Consider the following 19,540-nt stretch of genomic DNA (forward strand, 5'->3'; position numbering starts at 1 on the left):
CATCTTTGGAGATTCAGACCAATTTCCTCCTTCCTCTGGCTAGCTGACCCTCCCTCCACACCCACCTTTTGTTGCTGCTATTATTAAAGCAGCAACACTTCTACTGTTTTGACATTTCAGGAATTTCAGTCCAAGTTTCCTTTCAGAACAACCCATTCACAATTCCGTGATTTCACGCTGAACATGTGTTTCAGTGGGAGTTTGAGCTCCCCATGCTTTCATGAATAAGAATTTCCCACTAAATTGGGGGGCATGATTTTTATCGAGGTTTTTTAAAATAATCCAATCATTCCTATTCATTCAGCAATAAGCTTATTCTGCCTGACCCCAAAGAGAAAGGCCACTGACCACTGAAAGCAGTTCAGAGGTAAGTGATAGGGTCTGCCTTTTGACAGTTCACCACAAGGATAATGATTAACAATTATGCAAACAAAAACAAATCAGCATGCCCACAAATTAAGAAAAATAAAAGTAATTTAAGACGACAGGTAGAAGCAGAGGTGAAAGTATATGAAAGCTCATTCAGAACAGACTATTTAAATTGCAGTAAAAGTTAAATGCTTCAATTGGAATTAAAAAACCAGCTGCAGATTTGTTTCTAGCTTAATGCATTGTTTCTACCAGTTAACATTACAACCTTGGCAGTCTTGTTCACTTTGTCCTGCAGCAATTTTTCAGTTGATGCCAATGCTTCCATTGCTTTCCAGTTTTTCTCCCGAAGGTCCTAATCATTTTTAGAAAGAACGATTTCAGTTCATCCAATATTCAAACTGTGTCTGCTTTTACTTCAGAGGTCTATTTTGCATTACACTCAGTAATTTGCATTTAAATGCTGGTTACTGCAAGATGATTTTGCTGAATAAGATGACGTACACTAGCAAAAACAAGTGTGATGTTTAAGAGTTTGAATGAAGAAAGAAAAACACCAATTTCCCACACATACACCCACCCATGTAGTCAGAATTGTCCCAGTTATTGTACTACAAGCATATTAGTACTGGGCTAACCACCCTGCACTTTGACTGCACTTGTGAGAAGAAAGAGGAAAGTACTCAGAAGTGAGGAACACAGACACCAAACCACAGATTACAAAACAGAGTTTAGGCACGTGGAGCTGCATAATTTAGAATGAATCTAAATACACATGGAAGTGTATATGTTTAAGTCCCAATCCTGCAATAGGATCCCCTCCAGTAGATCCTTGCACCCAAGCATGGGATCAGGGCCTTGATTTGCATTATTATACAAAACTCATCCTCACTATATGGATTAAAGAGACCCCAGCTTCATTTTTAACCCACCCCTTTTAATTTGGGAGTTTTGCCAGAGTGATGAGCACATTCCCAATCTGCCCGTGAATGACACAGTAATTTGCTGTGCTCCTACTTCTTTCTTGGCAAGGTCGTCACACATGTTCTCCGCAAGACGGATCATATTTCACAGTTTGGAGCCCGAGGTAACTAGTTAACTCGGTTTGAAGATAAAATATTGCACCTCCATTATCTGGAAAGGGTTGCTGGGTTGGGAAGACTGCTGCTCCTTGGGAACTTGCCTTTTCCAGCCTTCAAAACTAACAGTAAGTCCTTAGCAAACTACTGATTAGACTGCTGCATTTTTAGTTACTAAACAAAAAGCTTGAAATCCAAACATACATTCAACATTTCTGCGTCGCCACTTCTGTCGCCTGAATATCCCAACAGCAATGTAGTTGTTACAGAAGAGCAAGCACGTCCCAGATAAATTGTGGAGTGGAGTGAACCTAAAGGTGTGGTCTCCCATTAGCTTTAACTGGAGTTGCGTGTATAGTGAAGGGGGCACGTACACTTGGCATTCCACAGAACATGAGCCAGGTATACAAGAGACAAGATCAATTTACTTTTCCATGCTGACTATTCTTTGAGAACATGTGGTCATTGGTCAACTCCCCACCATTTCTGGTTTTGCTTTGAAGCTATGTTGTTGCTCACCATAGACAAGCGAGCAAGTGCTCTTCTTAGCATTTTCTTGTATTACAGGCATCCCCTCTACATCAGGCAGCCAGAATTTTCTTGACTCATGTGCTTTAGAGATTCTTACACGCTGTTTTGCTTTATAAATAAAGTTTGATCTGTTGGATTTGTCAATGTTTATATATTCATTTTTTCCTATTAAGACACCCATAACATCCTTCTCCCATGCCAGCATGGGCTCCGGACTCCTGTTCTCCAGCCTGGTACAGATTACGCATGTTGTGGAAGCAATGCTGTAGGTTAATGCATGAGAAGAGATGAGTGCAAGCATCACTTTGTTTCACCCATCAGGTGATAACCGGAGCACTGACAAAGCTGCAGTAGAAGGAACACTTGCTGCCCATCACCTTTCACTGTGAGAACTGGAATTAGACATTTTTAGAAGTGGGGGAAGTCAGATTTGAGTCATGAAGGTATTATTTTTCTGTGCTGTCTAACACACAAATCAGATAAAGGCAACAGTCTTCCCCTCATGCCCCAATTTTCCCCAGCGACAGTCTAAGTTTGACATTGCGGTTAACCATGTGAAATTTAAGTTTATGAGAATGCCATTAGATCTTGTTCTCCAGCAATTTCACCTTCCCCCATGGTTAAGAGAATGTACAAAGAATTAAATAGCAAAACTCAAGTGTTCGGCAAACTAAGGGATTCTTTGGGTAGCTGTTCCCAAGGGAGAAACAAAGTGAGCACACACCCTGGTTCAGGGCTATAGAATAGAGGTTGTTCTCATGGCAGCAGAATATTGGGCACTGTTTAGTTTTGTGCACACAGAAATACCCCTCAAGTTTTTGAAGAATTCACTTACATTGTTCTTTTTCCTGTGTTGCTCAACAGCATCTTTCAGGGAGCCTAGCTCATTTCGGAGACCGGTGATTTCGGTCTCTTTCCCTGCAATACTGAATTAGCAGAACAGTCAGTCACAAATCTTCACATGCAAGATACTCAGAGGGAAATATTGACATTTTCTCCTTCTCCCACTTGGCTTGTAGCGAAGGCGGATTAATGTAGCCTGCATGCAAAACAGGGCAATTCTGGAGAGATCCACTCATCTTGCACAGAGTCACCATCATGCACTACTCATTGAACAAGAACACGATTTCAAACATGTAGTCCTCATCTGAAAGGTCTTGCATAATTGTGCCGTTACATCTTTGAATTATTGAATCATAGAATATCAGGGTTGGAAGGGACCTCAGGAAGTCATCTACTCCAACCCCCTGCTCAAAGCAGGACCAATCCCCAACTAAATCATCCCAGCCAGGGCTTTGTCAAGCCTGACCTTAAAAACCTCCAAGGAAGGAGGTTCCACCACCTCCCTAGGTAACGCATTCCAGTGTTTCACCACCCTCCTAGTGAAAAAGTTTTTCCTAACATCCAACCGAAATCTCCTCCACTGCAACTTGAGACCATTACTCCTTGTTCTGTCATCTGCTACCACTGAGAACAGTCTAGATCTATCCTCTTTGGAACCCCCTTTCAGGTAGTTGAAAGCAGCTATCAAATCCCCCCTCATTCTTCTCTTCTGCAGACTAAACAATGCCAGTTCCCTCAGCCTCTCCTCATAACTCATGTGTTCCAGTCCCCTAATCATTTTGGTTGCCCTCCACTGGATGTTTTCCAATTTTTTCACATCCTTCTTGTAGCGTGGGGCCCAAAACTGGACACAGGACTCCACATGAGGCCTCACCAATGTCGAATAGAGGGGAACGATCACATCCCTCGATCTGCTGGCAATGCCCCTACTTATACAGCCCAAAATGCCATTGGCCTTCTTGGCAACAAGGGCACACTGTTGACTCATATCCAGCTTCTGCAGAAAAGGACCTAGGGGTTACAGTGGACGAGAACTGCTGCCTAGCCATTCGGTCCCTAGTCTGTAGCACTGCATGCGATTCTTCCGTCCTAAGTGCAGGACTCTGCACTTATCCTTGTTGAGCTTCATCAGATTTCTTTTGGCCCAATCCTCCCATTTGTCTAGGTCCCTCTGTATCCTATCCCTACCCTCAGCGTATCTACCTCTCCTCCCAGTTTAGTGTCATCTGCAAACTTGCTGAGGGTGCAGTCCACACCATCCTCCAGATCATTAGTGAAGATAGTGAACAAAACCGGCCCCAGGACTGACCCTTGGGGCACTCCACTTGATACCAGCTGCCAACTAGACATGGAGCCATTGATCACTACCCGTTGAGCCTGACAATCTAGCCAGCTTTCTACTCCTTCTTACTCCTCCTCTTGCTCCCAATGCTTTTGCCTTACTGCTCATTTTAGTTTCTTCCGCCGTTCCCTCCCAAGCCCTAAATCAGACTGTCTCTCTCTCATTGCCTGCCAGACTCCTTTCTTCAAATCACTCCTCAAAACCCATTTCTTCCAGAAATCATTTCCAACAGCTCACCCTTAGTTATCTACTTCCTCCCCTTCCGCAAGGGATGTTTTACTTCTTGTCTATTTTAGATTGCAGGCTCTCTGGAGTAGGGGGCATGTCTGCCTGGGTCCATAGAACCCAATGTGAGGTATTTAGCAGTATTTAAGTGATTGTAAACCAGAGAAAAAAAAAGTGACACATTTTAATGCATGAGAATGAGAGCAAGAGACCATTACACACACTGTAAGCAAGCACCTCATAACCTTTAACACAATTCTTTCGGGATGCTTCACTTCCAGCTTGTAATTCCTGAGCTTCTCCTCAAGATGATATTTAGGCCATCCAGGCAATTTCATGACATGCACAAGAATTCACTGGGAAGCAAAGATCTAAAAATTCACTTTGCTTGGAACCTTAAATGAATTTTCATCTCAGCCACTAAAAGAGAAAGGCTAGCCCATTAGCCTTGAGCATATTTAAATTTAAACACTCAGAAATGGCTTGCTTCCACTGTGCCCTCAACGTAGAATAGGAGAGATTCAGGGTTTGCAGAACACCTGAGCTAGCGACTGCAATTCAGAGTTACATCTGTGAAGCTCCAATTTACCAGACACCTAACTTATTACGCTCATTTCTCACTTGCATGCCTGAGGCTTTTCAAAACCATTTGGTTTGTATTAGGTACAAGTTTTCAGTGCAGTAATGGAAGTCACATGTATTAAAAAACAACTAAGAGCAATACTTACACTTGCAGCAGCTCCTCGCTTCGGACAGCCAGAGACGCCTACAAACAGATCAGAAATGCATTAAACCAGATGAACAGTAGCTGGGAGTGCTGTCGAGGAGGTGCCTTGCTTTGCTCACCAGCACTCCCCGCCAGATCAAGCAGCAACATTAGCTGTCTCCTGTCCAGTCTTTTTTGGCCAGAAGGTTGGTGACTGCGACACGTGGCCTGAAGGGTAGGGAATGCGAAGCAGGGGAGCAATGTGGTGGGGTAATCAAGACTGCAGCATGGATGCAGACCCACAAAATAAGAGGGAGAATAGGGACAGAGGGACCAGATATCCAGCAAGTGGAAAACAGTTAAAAGTTCCCCTAACATCTCTTTAAATTGTTCCAGGATTGGTGCAGCTGATAAAGAATGGGGATTAGCCTGCTGTGCATACTCTCAGCAATGTACCCCATCAATGTCAGTTATCAAAGTCAAAGTGGGAGCCATACCTGCTTACAGGTCTCTTGCTTCAATTCTTGGATTTGCAATTTAAACAATTCATTTTCTTCTTGTGCCTCCTGTACAAATAAAGAGAAGCTATGACATTATCTTCACGCCCATGCACTCCTCTTTACCACCCAGGACACTAGTGCATAGGGTGCTTATTCCCTATTAACATCTCACCTGTAACTGGTTTCCTTTGTTTGTAATTTCTCTCCCCCTTTCTTCTAAAACAGCCTCCATCTTCTTCACCTGTTCTTCCTTCTCTTTCAATCTGCGACATTCATTCAGGAAATCAAAAAGTGCTTTGACTAAAAAATAAGTATCACTCTGGATAAGAGTTTGATGCTCTAGAGTGGGCTGGCTTCACAACAGTCAAGAAATTAAGCCTGTACATTTACAGCATATGCATGACAGAGTGCTGCCAAGCAAGGTCAATCTGCAGGGACCACCACAGCACGAAGTAGTCTCCACATACAAGCAATCTATGACCTCTATGCCAAGAAAGCCAAAAATAGTACTAGCTCTGATACTGCAAACACCTGCCGACTAAGAACTGGCCTGAAGCCACTGAGTCATTTCACAGGTCACTAAACAGCAAATTCATTTAGTCACTATCAACCTACATAACATTCAAACCAGAAATAGGGGAAAGGTTACAAATCCCCCTCCAGCTCGCTCCCTAGAAAATTAAACCTGGCTTCTGTGATTTCAACCTGGAATCCCAGGTTTGGCCCGGACATAGCTAGAGTGTCACCTGAGGCACATGGCCAGGGACAACGTTTCAAGATTGGAGAAGGCGATTCCATCTCTCTTTTATTGGGCGTGGGACATTACCAAGCGTTGTGGTGGATTCTTCATCACTGTCAATATGGGCCTGCGTTATAGGCGGGCAGACTAGATGTTCACAGTGGTCCCTTCTGGCTTTATAATCTATGAATGGTCTCTCTGAGAAGCACAGTAAGCTATCTGAATCTAAAGGCATTTAAAGCAACTCTCTTATGAAACACCGAATACAGGTGTCCATTATCTATTTTCATGCTAACTGTTAGCATGAAACCAAAACAACAATGGAAAATGGAACAACGTTTCTTTACAGATCAAGTGGTAGAGTGCTTCAGGAGTCTTGTGGAGGTAAATTAGCCATCTGTACTCTTGCTGTTTAGCTGGTTGCTGCCTGAGTGGGTACTTCTACGCATCCCGTGGTAGCAAGCGGATCTCAGAACCCAAAGTCCAATTTAAAAGTGCCGCGTACGCAGCTATTTTTAGCACGGCAGCGCAAGCCCAAGCCTGTCAATCTGCACTTGAAGGCTCGAGGACATGGACTGTGTAGACGTACCCTTCGATGCTGTATAGACCCTGGCCACTTCGTCAAACGTATGCTTTATGTCAAAGTAGGTGGGGAGAGAACAGAATACCGAGAGTGCTGAACACATAAGAACTACTAGGCATGTGTTAAGATTCTAGTTAGATGAAAGAAGCCTCTATGACCTCTTCTTTTGCTCTGTGTATGCGCACTAGTATTTAGTCAGGCCGGCGCACTTCCATCAGCACTAAAGCTTATTACAGCAAAGCACATAAAAATTCCCACAATGAAGTCCCACATATTTCAATTTAAGATAAATCACAGCACAGAGACCAGAAAGCGCAGAAAAGGACACTTGAGAAGCTGCTCGGCATACTTACAAGCTCTCCAGATCCTGGACTTGTGACACAGCAGATACCTATCAAATAGAAACATTCAGACCCATACTGACAGCACAGTAAACACCTTCAGTTTAACAGTGAACATTTACATCAGTCAGAATAATGATACCTAGCTCTTATATAGCACTTTTCATCAGTAGATCTCAAAGTGCTTCATAAAGGGAACAGAAAATGAAGTGTCACTTTTCTAGGAAAGACTAAAGGTTTTTATGTCAATTGAGTTTAAACATTTATATTGCTCCAAAACAGTATAACACCAAATTTTAAACCAAAAAATAAAAACAAAAACAAAAAACCCCACATCACCACAAAACTGACGCTAACTGGCACAGATCAAACTCAACCAGCCTCTACCACCTCCACCCACCAGTGGGATAAATTACTCCCTGGCTTCAGGACTGACTTAAGACAGAGAATGTGTGTTTGACACCACTTCTTGCCCTCATAAAAATGAGCCAGCTTTCAGCACTGCAGAGTTAATTCATGCAGCAGCAACCTACCCTGAGATCATGCTGCATGCCAGCCCTTTGGTGCCCCATGCAGGGACCAAAGAGCAAAATCCCAGCCCATCACAACTTCTGTGATAAATCAAAGGGGAGAGGCACTCAGAAATTCCAGGCCAGGGCTTTACGTGCACCCGGGAGATAGACACAAGACAGAGCATACATGTCATGCTCACGTCAGTCTGAGACACTGAAAGACAGGCAGTCTGCATTAGCTACAATTACCATGTGGTCTGCACACAGAGCTCTAAGAAGTGCACACCACTTCAATTCAGCCTCAAGGTGCCAAAAAGCAGATAAATGTGATAAAGTTCACAAACTTCAAAGGCTTCAGATCACTGCTACCGCCACTATTGGTAAGAAACCACCTCAATTTTTGCAACTTTAGCCTTGTCTTAATGAACTCAGGCTAAACCATGACAAGCCATTGCAAACCGAAATAAGCATGTCCACACAGCCTTTTGCACTGGTTTAACCAAGGCCTTGTTTACATATGGAATTATTCCAGAATAGATATTGCACTTTAAATTCACACTCTACCTTAATACAAGTTAACTTTCAAGTGTATACAAGTCCTAAATAGGTTTAAAATTACTAAGTTAAACCAGGGCCTGCCCTTTCAAATGGGCCATAGGTAGAAACAAAAAGCAAGTGTGAAGGAGTGTACTACCCCTTTAAGGGTCAGACTAGGGTGTAAACAAGGAGGATCTGCCCCACTCTAGGGCTGGTAATTTAAACAGGAATAGGAAGCTGAACTAGAGAGAGGGAAGTGTATTAGAACTAGAAGCCATGAAGGCTGCAGCAGGTGATGGTGGTTTTCCTGAGGCCCTAGGAGACTAACTTAACCAGAGGCTTTGTTCTGTAGACTTTAAGTTGGGAGCTCTGACCCAGGTGAGGGGAGGACCCTATGAACTGTTTACTGTACTTGCTCCAGTCCTGTAACCTTATTAAAAAGAGAAATGCTATTTTGTTAATGTGTGTTGGCTCCTCCTTGCCCTGCAAAAGTCACTCTGTTACTGCCCCAATCAGGGGAAGTTAAGGCAGGGCGCACCCACAATGGCTTACCAGGGGCACACTGGGATGGCCCATGCCTTTACAAAAACCCAAACACGTTGCCAGACCGTTCTGTTCTGGAATCCATACCTGCTCATGCTGTTCCAAGTTCTGTTGCTCAAGTTCCTGAACTTTACTGGTTAAGTGGGTAATTGTATCTTGTTGACTCTTTGGATAGAAAAAGATGTTAAGTGTCTTTGTAAATTCTGTAGTCATAGTTATTGCATCAAACATTTTGCTGGACAATAAAAGAAAAAGTTTACCTGCAACCATTCTCCTTTCTTAGTAATATCTTTCTCCTTCTCTTCCAATAAAGCCTCCATAGTTTTCATCTGTTCTTCTTTCCCCTTCAACCTGTACCATGCACAAAGAAGTGTTTTATCCATTTGGAAAAAAAACCGAACTTAGCAGCGAGTGCATAACAAACAAGAGCAGGCTGCACGATCAAAGGCTCCACTGCAGTTTATGCCAGCTAAAGAGGAGTACGAACACTTGCATTTCACTTTGCTTTTGCAGAGAGCTTGAAAGGTGCACTTGATCAATGCTACAGCTCATTAAATCAAAGTGGACCGAAATTCTGCACCGATATACATTGTAGGGATTCCATACACATTTCCCCTTGTCTCAAGATATTTCCCCTCGCTACATGAAAGGGGCAGAATTGATAGTTATGGAGATTTAAGTCATATTTTTCTACATACGTACAGAAAGGATACCAGTGTAAACGTCCCACATTGCCCTGCCAGCATTTCTCAACTCTGACTTGGATGTAGCATCTGTCAAGTAGTTGGGTCTCTATGCCCACTGAAAACCTGACAAATCTGCTCAGCGATCTTGGCAAATAGCCCAGCTATGGCAACAGCATTCGTAACAAGGATGCTTGTCCACTAATACCACTTGCTCATTTCACACAGAATGGACATCAGAGAAGTTGAAATGTTCTGAAAACAAAATTTGAAGACGGGTGCCATAGAACAGATTAGATGCTTCTGTTAGCAACAGTACTTACAGGTTCTGAAGGTCCTTGACTTGTGAAGTGATCGATACCTAAAAACAACATTCGGTACTTAAATCACTCCTATAAGGTTGGGCTATCCACACCAAAGTCCAGTATATAAAGGTAAGTAAACAGACAACTACTAAAATTAGTTTAGGGAGGAAGAATGCGAAAACAAGGTCATTAGAGATTGTTAAAAGGGCCACTGCCTTGTAGTTTAAGTCTAGAAGGCAGGTCTGTAGGGAAGAGTTACAAAACTGACCATCATTTACACACTTTTCATAATGATTTAGCACATCCCCTGCGGTGTCAGAAATAGAAGCACTCCAGCACTGGGCCAGTGTATGAGAACCAGAGGTGTAAACTGACCCTAAAGACATCTGTTTTGTTTCACTACCCACCCTGAGTGAAGTTCAAAACAGATGACCCTCTTTTATTAATTTAGATCTGAACACAAGAGATTTTTAAATAGGATTTCCAGATTGCCAGTGCCCCTTAAAGTCTCTGTTCAAAGGAAGATGCCAAATAGAGTGCTTAATTCTTGTGGGTGGATGAAAGGTTACCTGGAATATTTTTTTGTTTGAATTCTAGATCAAACAGTAGACTACCAGTCGACGGGCCACACTCCTAGCAAGAGACCTGGCAGGAATCACAATAGCTCAAAGCCCATTAACTCACTCCAGTAGGTAGTACCCTCCTCCAGTGCTGCATTAGAACCTGAATTATTTTCAAGGCCTTGTCTACAGCAGAGAAATGCATCATGCAAAGTAATGTTTGTTCCACTATAAAAACACCTCATGCCCATACCCGCAGGCGCATCAAATCGTTTACAGGGGAACTAGTTAATGTTTAGAGCAGACTACGCATCAGCGCCAGGCAGCGTTGGGTCCTCAGACATTTTGGTGCCAGTGTAGACTGACTAGCCAAAAGGGTTCGACTAGTGTTCTGCTAACACTCCACAGTGCACTGGTGGTTTCACAAAGTCTCTCACAATGCACTGCATGAGCACAGCTCTCACCTCCCGGAGCAGCACTTCAAGGAGGGGGTGTCCTATATAGCACTCATGAGACTGCAGTTGCACATTGTGTTCAATTCTGGGCACGCTACCAGAGAATTAAGGGAAAAAAACAGAGCAATCAAGACCAGGAGGGAATGCTTTAGGAGAAAAGATTAGACAGAAAAATCATGTATAACTTTGACGAACACCCTCTAAATCAGGGGTTCTCAAATGGGGTCATGACCCCTCAGGTTATTACATGGGGGTCATGAGCTGTCAGCCTCCACCACCAATGACTGCTTCGCCACCAGCATTTATAATAGTGTAACTTAAAAAAAATAAGAACAAAAGAATGGCCCTACTGGGTCAGACCAAATGTCCATCTAGCCCAGTATCCTGTCTTCCAACAGTGGCCAGTGCCAGGTGCCCCAGAGGGAATGAACAGAACAGGTGATCATCAAGTGATCCATCCCCTGTCGCTCATTCCCAGCTTCTGGCAAACAGAGGCTAGGGACACCATTCCTGCCCAGCCTGGCTAATTGATGGACTTATCCTCCATTGATGGACCTATCCTCCATGAATTTATCTAGTTCTTTTTTTAACCCTGTTATGGTCTTGGCCTTCACAACATCCTCTGGCAAGGAGTTCCACAGGTTGACACTTCCTCTTATTTGTTTTAAATCTGCTGCCTATTAATTTCATTTGGTGACCCCCTACTTCTTGTGTTATGGGAAGTAGTAAACAACACTTCCTTATCTACTTTCTCTACACTAGTCATGATTTTATAGACCTCAATCAGATCTCCCCTTAGCCGTCTCTTTTCCAAGCTGAAAAGTCCGAGTCTGATTAATCTCTCCTCATACGGAAGCCGTTCCAGACCCCTAATAATTTTTATTGCCCTTTTCTGAACCTTTTCCAATTCCAATATATCTCTTTTGAGATGGAGCAACCACATCTGCACACAGTATTCAAGATGTGGGCACACCATGGATTTATATAGAGTCAACATGATATTTTCTGTCCTATTTTCTATCCCTTTCTTTAATTATTCCCAGAATTCTGTTAGCTTTTTTGACTGCCACTGCACATTGAGTGGATGTTTTCAGAATACTATCCACAATGACTCCAAGATCTCTTTCTTGAGTGGTAACAGCTAATTTAGACCCCACCATTTTATATGTATAGTTGGGATTATGCTTTCCAGTGTGTATTACTTTGCATTTATCAATATAGGTTTTTAATTTATAAGGGGGGGTTGCACTCAGAGGCTTGCTGTGTGAAAGGGGTCACCAATACAAACGTTTGAGAACCACTGCTCTAATGAGCACCGACAAGAGAGAACAGTATGGGTAGTGCATCGAGGTGTAACTGGGAACAACGGTGAAACCAAGAAAAATAAAGTACAGGCAAAATATCAAGCAACATCCTGACAGCAAGATGGAGAAGACTGCCTGGACAACGGTATCCTAAAAAGGGACAGTAGTCCCATTTGTTTGGGACACTAGATAAACTAGGACATCTGACATGTTTTTACCTCTTCGCTCCTGGTAGATGGAGTGAAAACTCATTCTGCAAAGACTTGTTTTCAACTACTGGCTAAGGAAAGAGAATGGCTGGCATGTTTACCTAAAGAACAGAAATGCCAAGAGCACAGACCCTCTGGCTTTAGAGGGGATGGATAGGATTTGACAGGAGGAAAACTTGAGCAAGAACCATTTTGACCCAGTAGCTTTGAGCTGGGAGAGCAGCTGACGCCGGACAGTAAGAGGAAGCTCCTTCACCGTTTGTAGTCAAAGGGAAGAGAACACTGAAGGCACTATAGGGTGCCAGCGCTCTACTAAACTAAGGTGCTTAACTGCTGGAACTAACTGCGCAGAGCTTTGAGCTATAGGAGTTCTCGCCAAGTCTCTCACTAGCGAGCACAGGACTCTGAGTACCTGTTATGGGGTCGCTGAAGATGTCATCTGTTAGACTGTATCTTTATAGTTTTGTACCCTATAACCAAGGCCTTCATTTTGGTTTGTAGAGATTTTTACCAAAAAAAATTCCCAGGTTTTACAAAAAGCTATTTTTTTTTTTTTTTTTACTGATTTTCATCTGAATTTTGGACCACTAAGGAACATGAAGAGACTGATGATGTTAGGAAAATCCAATACACTACATTAGGTAGACGTGTTTATACTAAAAATAAGTTAGTCTAAGTGTCAATGCGAGACTGTTAAAGTAAGGCTGTGTAAGATACATATACGTGTGCATACATGTACATCAGTGCTCAAATCCTAAATAAAGTGCCAAAACTCCCTAGACCTGACTCCCTGCTCGTGAAGGAAAGGTGTCGTCTCAGGTAACCTGGGTGGACCTGAGGGGAATCCCAGAGACCCGTTTCCCTGCTCCAGAAGGAGAGATTGGGGCTTGGTAACCTGGAGAGCTCAGGTAACTGATCCACCATCTCTCCTTCCTGAGCAGGCCCAGAAACAGAAGGGATAAAAGGAGACAGAGTGGAGAGATGCCACCTTCTCCACCCCCACATCTTCTGGGCCCCCTTCGGCAGGAGAAATGGCAGCTTGGTAACCTGGGCCACCATCTCTCCTGCTGGAGTGGTGAGTCGGGTCAGAAGTACTCTTACTTTTCTCTATTCATTGGAGTTTTTTCCTGTCCCTCGGTATTAACCCCGATATTTAGCCAGAAAACTGAAGTTAATTTTTGCACTGATTTTCACACTTTTTTTAAAAAGTATTTTGTAACAAACCCTGAAATTCCCAGGAAACGTTAAACACAATAACCAGAAATGAAGGCCTTGTCTACAACAAACTTCAGCCTATAAAACCAGGCCTCATCCAGTGACAGGCCCCGGTAAAACAGCGGATGTACTAGAACAGATATGCTAGTAAGCAAAGAATCCATTGCAAGGCTGCCTCATACTTCCAGCTCTAAGGAATTTTACCTGTTTTTCCATCTCAAGCTGGGTATTTCCTACTTCTTCTTTCAGAGCCTCTATTTCCTGTGTGAAAGCCTTTCCAATGACAAAACAGACAGGATTGGACAATGGAGACAGCACCACAAAATGGATTCTACAAGTTTATTACTAGCAAATGCAAGGCAAGAACAAATAAATGGTAGTAAATAGCACAGACACAGAAAGGCAACAGCACGACTGATAGGTACCTGAACCATTTTCTCCTTGTTTGCAACTTTGAGGACTTCAGCCTCCAGCAGTTCTTCCACCGATTTTATCTTTCCATCCTTCTCACGGATTCTTAGCACAGAAGAGAGAGGAGACATCACAAGCTAGTTGAACTAGTGTAAGTGATCATTATTATTAACATCACAGTAGCCCCTAAGAGCCCCAGACATGCCCCTCTGTGCTAGGTGCTGTACATCAGTAACAGACAGTCTCTGCCCCAAGGAGCTTACAATCCCAGTTCAGAACCACATAAGTGGGTATCATACATACACCAGAGGAGCGGAAGGAGGGGGATAGGGCAATGTGGTACAAGCTTACTTTTGCAATAATTAGCTCTGTTTACTGTTGGTAGGTCCCTAGTTTTGTTTTTAATCAGTAGCAGTAGTCCTAGTACGCCACCTGCCTACCTTCAGATTTCATGTTCTGGCAAACATGCTTCAGCAAAATATTTACCTCTGTATTTTTGTTTTTCTTAACTTTTAAAAGTAAGAAATACAAATCCACTCCTTTCACACACATTAAAGGAGAACCTGCCAATAATCTCATGGTCCAGCACCTAGTGACCAAGGACAGGCCTAGAACCCTAAGGCCTGGGCTAGCTAAACTAGTGTGAGTCCTACTTCAATCAACTCCTGTCCCCCTACACTATTTAGTGTAGATCTATTACTGGATTTACGGAAGCATTAGTTTAACTTGATGTGTTGCTCAGAGTTCACACAGCCATGCAAACTTTGTGCACCTGATTAAAATGGGATGTTCAGGGGAGGCAACATACCCCTGAACATAGTGAAGAGGAGTTGGAAAAGAGGGATGAGGTTTAGGGAAGAGGTATAACAGGTTCATAATGCTACTTACACTTTCTGAAGTTCTTCCACCACTGACTCGAAAGAAATCTGAGCAAAACAAATATTTAGTTTAGAGAGAATGAAGAGTTCAAAGTAACTAACTGGTGGTGGGAGTGGGAGGGAAAAGGCCTGGAGAGAGCAGGGATCAGTAATGGGACACAAAGCTTCGCAAGCTCTAAAATGCCGGTCTGAATTTGGACTGGGTTTGTAGTCGCCCTAAGTTTTTATCATAGGATGGTAGTTTGATGGCTTCTATGGTGGTCCCTAGTGGACTAGTGTCCACCATCATCAAAAAACTCATCCAAGTTATTGCAGCACGCTCCAGAATAACCTTCCCCAAAAAGGAAAGGTTCAAGATGAGGTATTAACTGGCAATGTCTTGTGAGATAAAGCCCAGTCACTGCTTCTTTAACAATGGTCAAGGCATACCACGAAGGCATTGGAATTACCATAGTGTGTAGGTAGCCTAGGCATGGACCAGCACCCAGTTGGGCTAGGCAGGCACTGTCCAAACACAGACCAAAAAGACAGTGGACTAAAACCTCTGGTTGGCTTGCTCAGGCCCTTACAGTCACCAATCCATTTTGCAGGTCACAGACAGCATTCCCAGTGCAATGAATAACTCTGTGTACAAGTGCAAGTCATGCCTTGCTAATTAAGTGGGTAGGTTTATTAGTACCTATAGTAAATATATATATATATATTTTATATACCTACACACACATATATATACACATACATATACATATAATCATTGACACACAGTGCCTAACGGACTTATTTGATATCACCAGATCATCATGATGATCTGTATTTCCTTGAGCTTTGGGGAGGACTGAGATAGATGGGGGCTGAGATATTGGGGAAAGCAAGAGGCAGATAAATTCCTTTGCCAACTGACTGGTTTAAAGGGGTTGGGATTTGCTGCTGGATTTGTTATTCTTTTGTACAGATTGCATTTTAGCAGCCAGTAAAGCAAGTGGAGACTAGGGATAGACACTGTACATTTGTAAGAGTCAAAATCAATAAGTATAAATTTATAAAGGCTCCCCGTGAGACTTTTGTCAGTATTAAAAGCGCTTTCATGAAAACAGCACTGTTTGGCTGAAACCTGGTCCCAGCAGGTGAGCAGACTCTTGCAACTGCCCAAAGAATAAAACAAGAGCATTTTATAATGTACACATACACTCACGCCCCCCAAAATTAGAAGAACATCAAAGTTGTGATCATATAATTACCCACCATAATTCATACGTACCAGAGGGCTACATTCAGGTTTCCTAGGCAACCTTACTTCTGGCATTTCCCAATTTGAAGGTTTGGCTTTGCAACTTTAATATTTTGAACATAGGGGGAGGGTGTGGGTGTAAGCGTGGAGACTGGGACTGGCGAGCTAAGAAGAATGGGGCCAGAATGAGGCGCAAGAAGTGGGAAAAGAGAGTCCCACTTTGGGGAACAGATGAAAGAATTTATACCACTAGTGCCTGCTCCTTTCCAGAAGCTGGAATGGAACCCAAGATTCCACCATGCCTCTGCAGTCAGTGAATATCTGGATCTAATGGTTCCAACCCTGCTGATAACCCATGTGGGTACCAAAAAATTGTACAAAATTATGTAACTAAAGATCATCTCAATGCATAGAGGCGCAAGGGGGGTAAGGTAATCTCTTATTGGTAGGGCCCTACCAAAATCACGGCCATGAAAAACGCATCACAGACCGTGCAATCTGGTCTTTTGTGTGTGTTTACCTTGTACAATACAGATTTCACAGGTGGAAAACCAGTGTTTCTCAAAAGGGAAACCCCAAAAGGGAGTTGCACGGGGGGCCACAAGGTTACTTGCAGTGGGAAGGGGGAGTTTGACAGTATTGCCGCCCTTACTTCTGTGCTGCCTTCAGAGCTGGGTGGCTGGGAAGAGGCAGTTGTTGGCCAGGCACCCAGCTCTGAAGGCAGCGCCCCGCCAGCCGCAGGGCAGAAGTAAAGGTGGCAACACCATACCATGCCACCCTTACTTCTGCGCGGCTGCCTTTCAGAGCTGGGAGGCTGGGGAGTGGCAGCTGCTGACTGAGGGCCCAGCTCTGCAGGCAACAGCGCAGAAGTAAGGGTGGCAACACCATACCGTGCCATCCTTACTTCCGCACTGCTGCTGCTGGTGGTTCTGCCTTCAGAGCTGGGATCCCAGCCAGCAGCTGCTGCTCTCCAGCTGCCCAGCTCTGAAGGTAGCACCGCTGCCAGCAGCCCAGAAGTAAGGGTAGCAGTACCACAACCCCACTTACAATGACCTTGCGACCCCCCCTCTCCCCCCCACTTGTTTTGCGACCAACTCCTTTTTGGGTCAGGACCCCTAGAATTACAATACCACCATGAAATTTCAGATTTAAAGAGCTGAAATCATGAAACTGATGATTTTTTTAAATTCTATGACCATGAAATTGACCAAAATGGACCATGAATTTGGTAGGGCCCTACTTATTGGGCCAACTTCTGTTGATAAAAGAAATGAGCTTTTGAGCTACACAGAGCTCTTCTTCATAATACATACACACAGGTGCCAAATTAAAGTAACACAGGCAATCTCAGTTATGGCATTTCCTAACTTCTGAGTGCTTGACTTTTAAATCTTAATAGTGTACTTTTAATGTAGTTTGCACATAATATAATTTAGGATTTAAAGTATTACCTGCTCTGATTGCTGAATTTGCAGATTCTGAACTTCTTTTTTCAAGGATGAATTTTCTGCTCGCAGTGCCTTTTAAAGAGAAATACACAGGAAAAGTGAAAAATGCAGTTTTAAGAAAGATCAAAAACCAATTTGTTCACTGCTCCTTGGAGGATACCTCATAAAAGCAATATTCTCCTTCAAGTTTTTATCTCTCTCAATTAAACTGATTCCAACTGAAACAGGACAGAAATTAAAGATGGAAAAGACCCACCTAGATCTAATCTCCCTACACCCTGCCAGTATAGAATGTTTTATCTAGTTTAGTTTTACATGTCAAGCGAAGCCAGTAATTTTTTCTTATTATTTTAGCCTAAAAAGTTTCCTTTTCTTATTTTTACCACTGTGAAACAAGCCTCCCCTGTCTTGGAATTTACACTCCCTTCAAATACCTGTCAACCTTTCTGACCCCTTAAAAACTGCCTACCCACAATATGTACATTTGTAGTTTATGGTGGCAACCACCATTGTATCTGAGCACCATCCAAATACCAGCAATAGTCACTCCTCTTCTCCTTCCCAGCAAGTAGCATTAAAGGGCTTGAACAGAATTACAGGAGGGGGGCACGGGCAAGAGGGGCGTGGAAATACTTCTTGCAGGAATGTTAGGTTAAAAAAAAGTTTTGCAGCGAGTTCAGTAATCATTGCAATTTCATCTGATACCAAGTTCCCTGGCCTCCATTCCACCTCTGTGAAAGTCCTCACTTGAACTTTGAATGCCAGCCTTCACACCTTGAACTAGACACTAATTCACAAGGAGCTAGAGCAGTGAAGAGCACCAGGGTGATGTGCCCACAGCAACTTTGGTTGCTTAACAACCAGATTGTTGCTTTTCCTGCAAACTGTAGCGTTTTCATGGCAGATGGCTTCATTCCTAGATCGGAGTTTCAGTCATTGAGCCGGTCATTCACAAGTACATAAATCTCCATGCTCAGATTGGTGTTCTACAGGAAAGAGGCAGTATTCTGGCCAGCTACAGGTGGAAGTGTTTTTTGCCACTGCGGCTTTCTGGGCTTCCCATCGATCTACCATTCTTCCATTTTGATGTATTTACAAATACTTCTAGGAGGACAATAAAAGCAAGTTCGATCCATTTATAATTTACTTCATCTACCAACTACCATTAGACTAGAAAAATCACAGAAGCCACAGTAATAATCCCAAGAGTTTAAATAACTTTTTCTAGATGTAAGCTTGTCACTAATCACTCTGGACATACACATATGGGATCGCACTGTTTTATTCCTGACCAACTAGGACATTACCAAATTCCTCTAGAATAAGAACAGACTGTTCTAACATGTGCACGAAAACATCAGCAGCAGGAAGTGAACACTTTGGCCTCAAAGAGGTCACTTTTCCTATTCAAAGGAAATGTTCTGGAACCTTGACATGCGGATCCGCAGCTCAAAGTTACATATAACATGAGAAACCCCAGTCTATTTCCCACCCATGATAATATTGCAAGAGATTTTTACCTTCAATTCCTCCTCCCTATTAGCCACTTGTATGAGCCCAGCTTCCAGCAGTTCTTCAACCGTCTTTATCTTTTCATCCTTTTCGGTAATACTGAGAGATTAAACAAAGATGTTACAACATATTCTTCATGAAGAAATAAGTTGGCCCTACAATAAATTTTCAGGGGGAAAAAAAAAAAAAAACAGTAACCTTACTGCCATAGGAACAAGTAGGTATTTTAGCTTCCTTGATGGGCGCCGAAAATCCCTTACCTCCTTTCCATTTGCTCCAACAGCTCTTTATTAGCCTATAAAGTATGAAAAGCTGGTCAGCGATTGTCACTGGTTTAAGACTTAGTAACAGAAAGGACTGGTTAGCATCAGCTTGTCTAGACACTGAGTTTTTGGATTAAACTAGTCCAAGAGGTAGAGTTTTCATAATGTGTGCCCCCAAGACTGCTCTTGGATTTGAACCCGGTAGGACAGGGGTGCTGG

General features: G+C 43.0%; 1 protein-coding gene across 6 annotated transcripts in view; it reads right to left on the minus strand.

The window, feature by feature from the left end:
* The window catches only part of KTN1 (kinectin 1), a 114,970-nt gene that overhangs the window by 17,955 nt on the left and 77,475 nt on the right, over positions 1-19,540 (minus strand). For 3 of the 6 annotated variants that reach the window (XM_084632459.1, XM_084632461.1, XM_084632458.1), the window contains exons 19-33: positions 19,319-19,353; positions 19,067-19,157; positions 17,550-17,618; positions 14,881-14,918; positions 14,007-14,097; positions 13,786-13,854; positions 9,857-9,894; positions 9,111-9,201; positions 8,938-9,015; positions 7,271-7,308; positions 5,768-5,858; positions 5,593-5,661; positions 5,118-5,155; positions 2,815-2,905; positions 638-724 (exon numbers count right to left, since the gene is read on the minus strand). In XM_084632459.1, coding sequence (XP_084488585.1) covers positions 638-724; positions 2,815-2,905; positions 5,118-5,155; positions 5,593-5,661; positions 5,768-5,858; positions 7,271-7,308; positions 8,938-9,015; positions 9,111-9,201; positions 9,857-9,894; positions 13,786-13,854; positions 14,007-14,097; positions 14,881-14,918; positions 17,550-17,618; positions 19,067-19,157; positions 19,319-19,353 — 1,014 coding nt within the window. The remainder of the gene's footprint in view (positions 1-637; positions 725-2,814; positions 2,906-5,117; positions 5,156-5,592; positions 5,662-5,767; positions 5,859-7,270; positions 7,309-8,937; positions 9,016-9,110; positions 9,202-9,856; positions 9,895-13,785; positions 13,855-14,006; positions 14,098-14,880; positions 14,919-17,549; positions 17,619-19,066; positions 19,158-19,318; positions 19,354-19,540) is intronic. The other 3 variants (XM_084632463.1, XM_084632460.1, XM_084632462.1) reach the window with 2 other exon arrangements.

Source organism: Lepidochelys olivacea (genome assembly GCF_965140295.1).
Source record: "Lepidochelys olivacea isolate rLepOli2 genome assembly, chromosome: 6".
Classification (NCBI taxonomy): Eukaryota; Metazoa; Chordata; order Testudines; family Cheloniidae; genus Lepidochelys; species Lepidochelys olivacea.